General features: G+C 41.7%; 1 protein-coding gene across 1 annotated transcript; it reads right to left on the reverse strand.

The window, feature by feature from the left end:
* Positions 1–274: 274 nt before the first annotated feature.
* On the reverse strand, positions 275–11,027 carry LOC134006165 (toll-like receptor 2). Its single transcript, XM_062445258.1, has 12 exons — positions 10,935–11,027; positions 9,051–9,345; positions 8,156–8,312; positions 7,932–8,081; positions 7,100–7,306; positions 5,345–5,467; positions 4,857–5,007; positions 3,539–3,703; positions 2,641–2,820; positions 2,416–2,556; positions 1,835–2,337; positions 275–1,175 (listed from the first exon to the last, which is right to left on the reverse strand). The coding sequence occupies exons 2-12, from the start codon at positions 9,310–9,312 to the stop codon at positions 761–763; spliced, it is 2,454 nt and encodes an 817-aa protein (XP_062301242.1). The 5' UTR covers positions 9,313–9,345; positions 10,935–11,027; the 3' UTR covers positions 275–760.
* Between the last annotated feature and the right edge of the window lie 1,262 nt (positions 11,028–12,289).

Consider the following 12,289-nt stretch of genomic DNA (forward strand, 5'->3'; position numbering starts at 1 on the left):
TACAGTATATAGATATATTATTTATTTATTTCTAATTCATTCATTTATAGCAGAGATGACAAACCAATAGCACCCCCAAGTGGCCATTACACCAAACTGCAAGCAAAGTAACTGACAATGTGCTGTACATCTCATAAAACAATGCACTTCCTTCTATTTGAAAATACATGAAACTATATATTCAGGCTTAGAGCAGACAGAGTGTAAGGTGTAAAGTATCAAGAGAAGGACAAACACATCATTGGTTTACATCTTTTAATGGAATTTGCAGACAATAAAAAAATAGGTTTACCATTTAAGCAAAAACTGTCATAATATAGTTTAAAGTGATCAAACCCTTGACCCCAAAAAGAAAGAATGACCAGAATGACCTTAATGCAGAAATGATTTAAAATAAGGCAGTAAAAAGTATAAAGGATGAACAAATGGAAGAAATTCTGAGGTGACGTTAAACCTTTTTACTTCATCTACATCAATTATCTTCCTCTCATCATTTTCACCTCCTACATCTTTGATTCTTTTTCTTTCTTTTTTGACTCCTGATATTTTTATCGAACTTTTAGTTAGATATTCTTCAACACCTTCACTTCCTTTTCTTTACCACACCTGTCTTTTCTTTTTGTCTTCCTGACCTTCATTACTTTGATGCCTTGTTTAATTCTCTTTGTCCATTTAATTCTCTTTGTCCATTTCTTTCTATTTCTTTCTCTACCTTTTCCCTCTTAAATGTCCTTTTGTGCTCACTTCTTCTGTTTCTTTCTCAGTTATCCTCCTCTTCTTCTCCTCCCAAAGCATCACGGAGTCTTTTCCAGAACTCCGGCCTCCTCTCCTCCTCCAGAGGCCACTCCAGGTAGGTGGTGGAGTTCATGAGCCTGCGCAATTTGTAGAAACGTCTCGGGATGTCGTCTTTGGCCAGCGGTTCCAGCAAGATCAAGATGGCTGCATTCCCGCCGGCAGTCCCATCGAAAAGCCGAAAATGGGAGAAATCCAATTCGTAGCGGCACCAATCAGAGCGGACGAAGTTCTCGGAGAGGATAAATACGGTCCGCCGGCTGCGCTCCATGGCACTCATGATGTTGTCCACAATCCAGTGTCCAGGGATGAAGTCTCTTTTGTGGAGGCACAGGGACAGAGGTTGGGAGTTTCTGGGGTTCATAGCATCGTCATTATTCTCCCTGAAGGATAAAAAACAGAAAGCATGTTATATTTCCCACTGGTTGAGACTGTATTCATGCCAGGTGGGGTTCTGGGAGATACTCTGACATTGGTCTAGTGAAACAACCAACAAACTTCTGATTTTTCCTGTTTGTACAACTGAACATGAACACAACATTCCTGCAGACTTAATCAACCATTTTAACTGAATTTCAACTTGAGGCTTCACAACCATACATTTATACAAGTCATCAGATTTAGCTAAATACTATTTTCACTTGTCAGATATAACCATTTCAGTGTTGCTGCAGTAGTGCTGTCAGAATTTTCAAATTATGAGAGCTGCACCGATAAGTCATCGGACTATTTCAAAAAGGTTACATTTCTTAGCAAAAATGCCAGAAATTAAACATACTCCTTTGTAAGAATGTTCTGCATTTCTTGTTCTTCCATTGTAGTGAATTAAATATTTTTGGATTTTGGACTCTCAAGTATTTTTTCCCCCATTTTTTGATGTTTTTTTAGACCAAATGATTAATCAATTATTCAAGAAAATAAATAGTGGAGTAATCGATAAGGGACAAAAAAAAATCATAAAGGCAATAAATAGACAGACTAATTGTACTTGTCCTGAAAATGTAATAATGTTGAGAAGTGTTACAAACATTTCTGGCATTACCTTGTTTCCTCCAGCTCCGGTACCAAGAAGTTTTCCACCCATCTTGCGTCTTTCTCACTGTATGAAACAAAGGCATCGAAGCATAACAACGCCTCTGAATCTGCTTGATCTCTGCGTCTCTGTCGGGAGCTCCGCTTGGCCTTCAGCCACGACCACGTCATCTTCAGGTACCAAAATGCGTGGAGGCGCCACAGCACGACACTCATCAGAACTCCAACAAACAGCGCCACCCCACAGCTCACGGACACAAACAAAACCCGATGGCAGTCGAGAATAGTGAGGTGGACTTGACTCACTATTTTCCCCTGCAGGTGGAAAGGAGCGTCGCACACGTAGTTCTCCATTCCATCTGTTAAATGCACATCTCCAGCTCCTTTGATGTCCGACTGGAGGAAAGCCACAAAGTCACAGGAGCAGACAAACTTGTTCTGACCCGCCTGGAGGTTCTGCAGTTGCTTATATGACTGAAGGTCTAAGCGGCTGAACATGTTCAGGGTGTTAGACTGCGGAAGAACAGGGAGAGGTCACACAGGAAATACACAGGTTTCGAAGAAGAAAAATGACAGGTGTATGTTTCATACCTGTATAGTTAGTGATTGCAGATTGGGGAACAACAATCCATGGGGCAGCTTCAGAAACTTGTTCCCAGAGAGGTGGAGCTCTCTCAGGGCGGGCAGGAACAGAGTGAAGTCTTTGAGATCATTGTTGCTCAGATCCAGCACCTGAACACAATGAAATATGGGGTTAAAGTGTTTTACCAATATATGTATTTGCCGTTATGGTGGTATATAGTCCTCTGGCCATACCTCCAGAGTTTTGGGTAGACAGAGGGTGACAGTGCGCAGTTTGACCCTGGAGATGTTGAGGTATCGCAGGGTAGATGGCCAGGTGCAGCCCTGTGGCATGGAGGTGTAGATATTCCTGCTGATATCCAGGTGGGTCAGTTTGGAGAGTTTCGTTACCAGTCGGCTCACTAAGGACAAAGACTGGACATAGACATGTCTTCAGACAGCAGGCAATTTCTTCTCCAAAAACAAAGCATGACTCTGATTTTACATGAGATGATCAGTTTATTCTCCAGCAGTACAACTCAGCTTTTGAAAATAGTCGTATCATGTCTCCTGTGTCTCTGGAGGAGCTTTGTCAATTCTGAAAAAATCATTGGGCCTCATGCAAGAATATTTAAATATTCTTATCTTAAAACAAAAAAACTGAATTAATTGCTGCTAACTAATTTAAATTTAATAATAATAAACACTTTTGCAGGATTGGTTGTCATTTGACGTGCAGTTTTAGGTCATGAAGTCTGATAAATCACGTCTTGGTCAGCTGTCTTGCAGTTTCAGCTGTTTCACGTCTGATTTCCTAACATAAACTGTATCTAAACTATATTTTACTTGAAGTCTTGACTGAGGTGCTGTGATATAAAACTGAACTTTGGACTCCGTCGTCTAGTTTGAATAACCATTATTGGAGTTGTCACTGGACAAAACCAACTAAAGGTTCCATGCTTATGTTGTGTGAGCTCCACTTTGTGGCCACTCCTCTGATCCATACAGTGTGGGCGTTAAAGTTGGAGGTTCAGATTCTGTAGACAGGCCAATACAATGTGTACTGCAAGTTAACATAATGTACAACATTTAAAAAACAACAGTCTATACACAGCTTAAGATGGGTTTTTTTAAGTAAGTCTCATTTAAGTACCTTCAGAGCATTTCTGCTGACGTTTAAAACTCGGAGGTCCTTCATAGAGCCGTCTCCGTTGCACAGTGTCTCCTCCAGAGTCATGTCGGTCAGCAGGTTGTCAGACATGTCCAGGTACTGCATGTTCATCAGCAGGCGAGATGTGTTACAGGGCATCACAAACACCTGATGGTAGAAGTCAGGCTAAGCAAATGGAGCTCAGAGAGTTGGAATAAAATGTAATATACATATGGGATTCATTCATTTTGTTGATAAGAGAACTAAGTGCCTGGTCATACCTGATGGTGAAAAAACAAGAGTTGCTGTGCATTTTAGAACCTTAACTTATGTTAATACTAATAGCTTGGTGTTAAAGTTTCCAAAAATCTGAGGTATAACTGGAATACCCAGCCTTGACAAATCTTAAAATTGACATTACTTACACATCTAAATTTTTAATTTTGTGAAGAAAAGAGTAAAACAACATGTTTAGAGATTGAAGTCAGACTCTCATCTTCAACTCAGAACAATGCGACTACCGATTTAGGGAAGACATTATTCAAGACTAAATTCTTGACTTTAACCCTCCTGTTGTCCTCAAGGAAGGAAGGGAGGAAGAAGGAAGGAAGGAAGGATGGAAAGGAGGAAAGGAAAGAAGGAAGAAGGGAGGAAAGGAGGGAGGGAGGAAGAATGGAAAGGAAAGAAGGAAGGGAGGAAGGAAGAAGGAAGGAAAGGATGGAGGAAGGAAGGATGGAAAGGAGGAAAGGAAAGAAGGAAGGGAGGAAGGAAAGGAAGGAAGGAAGGTAGGAGGGAGGAAGGAAACGAAGGAAGGAAGGACGGAAGGAAAGTAGGGGGAGGAAAGAAAGAGAGAAGGAGGGAGGGAGGAAAGAAGGAAGGAAGGAAGGAAGGGAGGAAGGAAAGGAAGGAAGGTAGGAGGGAGGAAGGAAAGGAAGGAAGGAAGGACAGAGGAAAGAAGGAAGGAAGGAAGGAAGGAAGGAAGGAAGGAAGGAAGGACGGAAGGAAGGAGGGAAGGAAAGAAGGAGGGAGGGAGGACAGACGGTAGGAAGGAAGGAAGGAAGGGGGATGGAGGAAGAAAAGAAGGAAGGGAGGAAAGAAAGAGAGAAGGAGGAAAGGAAGAAAGAAGGAACATTCAAAACAGACTGGGTCAATTTGACCTGGGAGGACGACAGGAAGGTTAATCTCACAAACCTGACTTTGATGTCAAATTCTACTTTGACAATTAATTCATAAAATGTTTGGCTTCTGGCTCAGCTTTGCAGTAGACTGATGTGTTAACAACCACATTTCACACATTTGTGACCAACATCTTGTTCTTTACCCCGCAGTTTATGACGGACACCTTCCTGGGGTACTGCAGCAGGTACTTTAGGTTAAAAAATGAGACAAACTGAAAGACATTCAGCACCACGGCATCTCGTAAGTAGAACACATCGACACTTTTGTGATCAGTCCATTTGGCTCTCTCCCACCTAACACCAACCAAAAAACAAACAGAAATATTCTTAAGGCACTTTTAATCTATATGTGAGAATCAAAAACCTTATTTTCACAGGAATTGGACACACATTAATTTCTAACTAATTTCACACAAACTTCCAAAAAAAGTCATGAAACTGTAATTATTTGTTGTGTTATGTGCTTTTCTTTATGCTTTATGAATTTAAAGCAGCTTAAATATCTAGCTGGTTGGTCAAAAACATTTTGAAATTACTGAAACAGAAACATCACTATCCAGCTGTGCTTCTGCTTCATATACTGACAACTTTTCTGAGTTTGACAGGTCATGCTGACTCGCTGGTTTCCTACCTTCCTTCCCCCGTTAGTGTGACAACATCAAAGAAAAGAGAACTGATCGGCGCTCCATTTGTTTTGTTCAGGAAGTTGACAATGGCCTCATCGGATGCAGAGAAGTTATGGAAGGTCAAGTGCCTGAAGTGACATCACACGGGTTACTTTGTTGACAATTTTCTTTTTAAAAACATAACATTTGTCTCACAGTGTCTCCCATTTTCAATTAAACATTTTAATTTGAACGTTAAGTCTTTGAAACTTGTGCCCATTTACATCAAATGGCATGGATGATTGGTTCCTGTGTTTATGACTTGAAAGAATTCACAGTGGTCCCATATTTTATTTTACTTTATTTACCCTGAATGATGTACTTGGGTGTTCTTCTTTTAACCTTCCTGTTGTCCTCAGGTCAAGGAAGGACAGGAGTAAGGAAGGAAGTAAGGAGAGAAGGAAGGAAGAAGGAAGGGAGGGAGGAAGGGTGGAAAGAAAGGAGGAAGGAAGGAAAGAAGAAAGGAAGGAAGGAAGGAAGGAAAGGAGTAAGGACGAAAAGAGGAAGGAATTAAGGAGAGAAGGTATGGAGGAAGGAAAGGAGTAAGGAGGGAGGGAGGGAGGGAGGGAGGAAGGAAGCAAGGAAAGAAGGAAGGAAGGAAGGAAGGAAAGGAGTAAGGAGGGAGGGAGGAAGGAAGGAAGCAAGGAAGGATGGAAGGAAGTGAGGAAATAAGTATGGAAGGAGGAGGGAGCAAAGAAAGAGGGAAGGAGGGGAAGAACGAAGGAAAAATTAAAGAAAGAGGGAGGAAGGAAGGAAAGAAGGAACAGTCAAAAGAGATGGGGTCAGTTTGACCCGGGAGGACGACAGGAGGGTTGGCAACAAAGCATATTTTGCTGACTCACCTATTCACCATAAGGCTTTAAGTGGCTGCATGTGTCTTTATCAATGCTACCACTAGAAGTCGCCAAAGGCAGAAAATAGAAGGTCGAATTATTCTATTAAAAAAAGGCGTACAGAGTTCTTCAATGTGCTTTCCTTGTGAAGACATTTGTCTCCCTTATAGGTAAATGGTTAGTTTATAGTTGTTTAACCTTTGTGTCGTCCTCCTGGGTCAAATTGACCTCGTCTGTTTTGACTGTTCCTTCTTTCCTCCCTTCCTTCTTTCCTCTGTCCTTCTTTCCTTCCTTCCTTCCTCTTTTCCTTTCTCCCTCCCTCCCTCATTCCTTCTTTCCTCCCTCCCTCCTACCTTCCTTCCTCCCTCCGTCCTTCCTTCCTTTCCTTCCTCCCTTCCTTCTTTCCTTTCCTCCCTTCCTTCCTCCTTTCCTTCCTTCTTCCTCCCTTCCTCCCTCCCTCCTTTACTTCCTTACTTCTTTCCTTCCTTCCCTTCCTTCCTCCCTCCTTTCCTTCCTTCTTCCTTCTTCCTCCCTCCCTCCTTTACTTCCTTCCTTCTTTCCTTCCTTCCCTTCCTTCCTTCCTCCCTCCTTTCCTTCCTTTTCCCTCCCTTCAATCCTTCCTTCCTCCCTTCCTTCCTTCTTCCTCCTTTCCTTCCTTGACTCGAGGACAACAGGAGGGTTAAGTTACATAGAGTTTACGTCTTTGTCACTCTATGAAGGGTCATCATTACTGAGGCTACTAGAGGACGTTATCACTTAAACCTAGATGTGTCGATTTAGGACTTTTGCATTTCTTGGGAGGACAATATCATAATTCACAAGTGTTTTGAACATTTCCATAGCAGCATGGGCTCTGAAGCAGAAGAAATGGAGATGGTATGACCTTACCTGACTCTCCTTCTGGATATCACTTCGAAGGGCTCAGCAGAGTCATGATAAATCAGATGGATGTCCTCAAAAACCATTTGTGTCTCAGGGTACGATATGTCATTGAGCACAGACGAGGCCAAAGTTTGGTTAGTTAAAAATGGATTGTGGAGGCTCAAAGTTACACGACCCAATGGCCAAATATACGCTAGAGCACCGGACTCATACCTGCAGAGAGAATAAAATATCAGTAACACACTAGATCCAATAATTGATGCTTGTTTTTGTGTAGTCAGTCCGTAACTCATTGATGTAAAAGTTACTATCGCAGAAGACAAAAATGACAAAAGGGACAAAATCTCCTCATGCTGCAGGATTTTCTTAACCTCCTGAGACCCGAGCTTTTGTTTGGTGTGCATTTTTAATGTCTCCTAGATATTTGGGACCTGATAAGTACAAAAAGTAAGCGTAGTTGTTGAAATAAATAATGTCCTAATTTGGGGAACAATGAGTTTATTTTACTGTATAACACAATTAATTAAAAGCCAATGTCCTCAAACATCTTGATTTGCAGTGTCATAGCTTGTTTTAGCTTAAATTAGTCTAATTTGTATCAAACTACACATTTATTAAGCATAAATAAACATAATTTTGCTTGCCATCTCATTTTTAAACTGATTTTACACTGTATTGTGCCATTACTACCACTAGGTGGCACAAAAACGTGTGTACAAACGAGGACAACAGGTCGAAGTTCAGCAGAATGAAGTATAAGGTCCAGCAAACCCAAAATGTAATGTCCACATATGAGGACGAAGGGTCGCAGGAGGGTTAAACAACATCGGTGCCCCACCTGGTCAGGTTGTTGGCGTGCACAGTGAGCTCCTCCAGCTGAGTGACTCCAGACAGATCTCCTCTCCTGAGCTCCTTCAGAGCAGGACCTCCAAACGCCAGCTTCTTCAGCCTGACCAGCCCCTGAAACACCGGCGGAGGACCCAGGCAGCTGCAGGCGAGCAGAGCAGAGGAGTGAAAATCATACGTGATGTGGATCTTTCGGCTGTAACCTCAGATCTTTACCTGTACGGGTTGTTGAGCAGGTTGAGCTGTTGCAGAGCTTCTAGCTTGCTGAACCAGGTGTGATTAAGAGACGTCAGCTGATTGTTGGACAGATCCAGCTTCTCCAGCCTCCACAGAGACTTAAATGCTGATGGATGGATCACAGCTAGTCTGTTACCTGAAGGACAGAAAGAAAACATCTTACATAGCATAACATAAATTGTCCATTATGTTGGTATAACTTAAAATCATTAGTCAAAGCTTAATGAGAGCTAAATCACTGTTTTATTTTCTACATTTTTAGACAGAAAAACCTCCGAAACAACCAATCAAAGAAACTCAACCCAACTTGTTGAAACTGAGTTGTAATATTTTGAAATATAACCCGTTTTTGACTTCCTACTTCCTCACATTTCAGTTCACAGAAATTTAGATGACATGTTGCACACTGTGATTTTAACCTTTGTGTCGTCCTCCCGGGTCAAATTGACCCCGTCTGTTTTTTACTGTTCCTTCTTTTCTCCCTTTCCTTCCGTCTGTCCTTCTTCCCTCCATCCTTCTCTCTTTCTTTCCTTCCTCTCTCTTTCCTCCATTCCTTCTTTCCTTCCTCCATCCCCCTTTCTTCCTTCCTTCCTCCCTCCCTCCTTCTTTCCTTCCTCTCTCTTTCCTCCCTTCCTTCTTTCCTTCCTCCATCCCCCTGTCTTCCTTCCTTCTGTCCTTCCTCCCTCCCTCCTTCTCTCTTTATTTCCTCCCCCTACCTTCTTTCCTCTGTCCTTCTTTCCTTCCTCCCTTCCTTCCTCTTTTCCTTTCTCCCTCTCTCCCTCCTTCCTTCTTTCCTCCCTCCCATCTCCCTTCCTTCCTCCCTTCTTTCCATCCCTCCTTCCTTCTTCCCCCCCATCCTTCCTTGACTCGTTACCATGGAGACTCAGCGCTCTCAGTGGCTTGTGGCCCGTCAGGTCGTCATCCGTCACCACGGTGATGTTGTTGAAGGAGAGATCAAGAGTCAGGGCGAGGCCTGTTACCACGGGAACAGCGATGAATCCACCATAGGAGCAGTTACAGGAGAGCTGCAGGTCACAGCGATTACAGGAGGGCTTCTCGCTGTCTGACCTCTGACCCCAGCAGAGGGACGAGAAGAGGAGGAGGAGGAGGAGGTAAAAGACAGACGGGTGTGTCATGATGTAGGGAAAACAGTTGGAGGAGTATTGGATCTGTAAAAGCAAAGGGAAAGAGTGATAGAGTATTCATCTGAGAAAGACTGAGAAAGAAAAGCAAGCGATGCAGGGCAGATGAGGACAAGTTGAGCAGCACAAAGAGACTAAGTGAAAGAGTCAGTTAAGACAAGAGGAAGTCTTTAAATTTAGTCGTGACTACTGTACCATAACATTCATGTACAAGACAAGTGAGTGACTGATGAATACATCAACAAACATACAGTATAGCACCGATCTGTACCAGTGCATCTCTCCAATCATACAGGATATGTCCAAAAAGTAAACTGACACATGAGAAATTAATCAGTTAATTTGCTGCTATGCTAGTATCCACACTTAAAATAAAAACTTAATTATAAATATACAGTATTAAAATTGTATTTCTTACATGTTTCTGTTGTATGAGCAGTTTATGTGAATAGTTTTTAAAAGCTTGAACTAAAGATTTGTAATTTTTTAGAGGCATCTGTGTGCAGCTTTAAACTTAAACTATTGTAAGATTTAAAAGTTAAGTTAATTTATACATTTGAGTAAATTTACCAGCAATATATTTACAATGTTTACGCAGTTAAGTAGTTATATATTTGTGCTTTATTATTTACATATTTACAGATTCAGATATTTACACCAGCATCTTATGAAACAGTTAAAACAGTTTCTTGAATCTGCTTCTGTGGTTTTACCTCACTACAGTTTAATTTGCCTAGTTCTAGGTTGTTCCTGGCCTCTCATTGGTTGGGTTAGTCACCTCGGGGTTAGAGACAAGGAAATGTGGTGGTTGTTGATTTCTGATGCCGGGAGCTACTGTACAGTAAAGTTCTGCCTAAAAGTCATCTGTCTCAATCCTGCTGTTTTCTCTCATGAAGAGTGTCCAAATACCAACTATCGAACCCTCACGTTACACTATCTTACTTAGACTTAATAAATTAGACCAGTCATGTGTAGTAAAGGCAGTTTAAAAGGTGCTAAATGTAGAAAAAAACCCCCCAAAAAATACAAAACAAAACAAAATTAACTTGGATTTGAGAGAATTAATGAAGCAGAAAACTTGTGCCAAGAAGTTTACAGTACAATATTTGAATATCCAAATACTTTTGGTAAATGCACTCATCACTGACATCACAAACACACACACACACACACACACACACACACACACACACACACACACACACACACACACACACACACACACACACACACACACACACACAAACTTCACAAGTAACTATAATCCAACGCATTTTCTATTTTTGCATCAACATGTGAACTGAAGAGCAACAGCATTGATTTCACACGTACACACACACACACACACACACACACACACACACACACACACACACACACACACACACACACACACACACACACACACACACACACAAACCCAAACTGCACTCATACAGTTTTTACAGCCTTCATTTGCTCCGATACTTCCCATTTCTTGCCATCTAGCTGTTGTTTTACAAAAAATAGTCGTAAAATGCGAAGCAGCATAACGACGACTCACAAGACACACAGTCAGACTGCATATTAGAAAAGTTTTGTTCTTAGCATCATATTATCAGTCTGTGTGGTCTTACCTGATGTTTTGTGGAGTCGCTCCCTGATAGAAATGGAAAAACCTTTGGAACCCTTGGAAACCATGTATATTAAGAAACACCAGCACATGTGAAGAGGATCATGAGTATTTCATGAGTGTAGACTAGATAGAGGAAGTAAAATCCAAGGGGCTACAGGTGGAAGTGATGTGTGAAAAGAGGTAGTGAGCAAAAAAATAAGCTTTTGAAAGGAAATGTGAGTGGAAATGAAACGTGTGTTGGAGGGGAGGGGGGATTCATTTCTACATTTTAATGCAAATATAGAAATGGATTAAAAAAAACAAAAATAACAAGTTCCACTAAATTCTTGGTTCTTTCTTTCACTCTTTTGCACAACCTCATGAGGCTAAAGTCGACTGAGTTTAAAGAAAAGAAAGTTTAGATAAAATCCTGTTTATATCAAATCTTGCTGAGTTTTATTAACTCAGTAGAAGAAGTAAAGAGGTGCTTCATCTGGTTTATGGTTTCCGTTACATGACAAACTGCTGTATGTACTGAACTGTGACCGCAGTGACTTTCGCTTCCTCTTTGTCCCCACCCGTGGTATCGCCCATTGGTTTGTGGACAGCCGCTTTGAAGCACAGATGTTTTATATAAGAGCTGGATACTGGACTGAAAATGATGCTCATTCAGTCCTGTAAGAATTGCTCGGTTGGCACATAAGTAAAGTTTCTAGCTTCAAGGTGTTGTGGCTGCAAGGCTGAGCGGTGGCACCCATAGACTGTATATAAGAAATGGACGTAACATCCGTGACGTCACCCATTGGTTTGTGGACTGCTGCTCGTAGGCCAATAGTATCGGATCTGAGCAGCGCCATCTTGAAAATTTCAGGTGCATGCTGGGAAAAATAAAAACATGGATTCTACTTATATGGGCATCAGGAAGAGCATGAGGCGCCCTCCTGAACCTGTGAACCAATCAACCTGTCAATCACCACGTAGCCACGCCCTAATGCATACCCTGCTTTATCGTCACATATAAAATCAGGGAGGCCAAAATGTCCCAAATGAACATCATAATGCATTGAAGAAGGCTTTAAACTAGCGATTGAGACCATAAACACATTTTGAAAACGTTTACTTTGATAGAATGCAGTTTTAAGTTACTTCCGCGTTGGCCTCATTTCAGAGGACCGGAGCTCCCCGCCTGGTGGAACCCCATCCAGTTCTTACCATACATCCATCATTTGAAGCTTTGAGTATTAGATTGTTTGAGCCAGAAGTTACCAGATTTGGATGAGAGGGTGGAGCTAACCCTAACACTAGCTGCTAGCTTGGTTAGTTCGGTGTGTTTACATTTTGCTTGTGGAAAAAAGCAAAACAGCCGACTCCTTAGAG

This window comes from Scomber scombrus, chromosome 23, assembly GCF_963691925.1.
Source record: "Scomber scombrus chromosome 23, fScoSco1.1, whole genome shotgun sequence".
Classification (NCBI taxonomy): domain Eukaryota; kingdom Metazoa; phylum Chordata; class Actinopteri; order Scombriformes; family Scombridae; genus Scomber; species Scomber scombrus.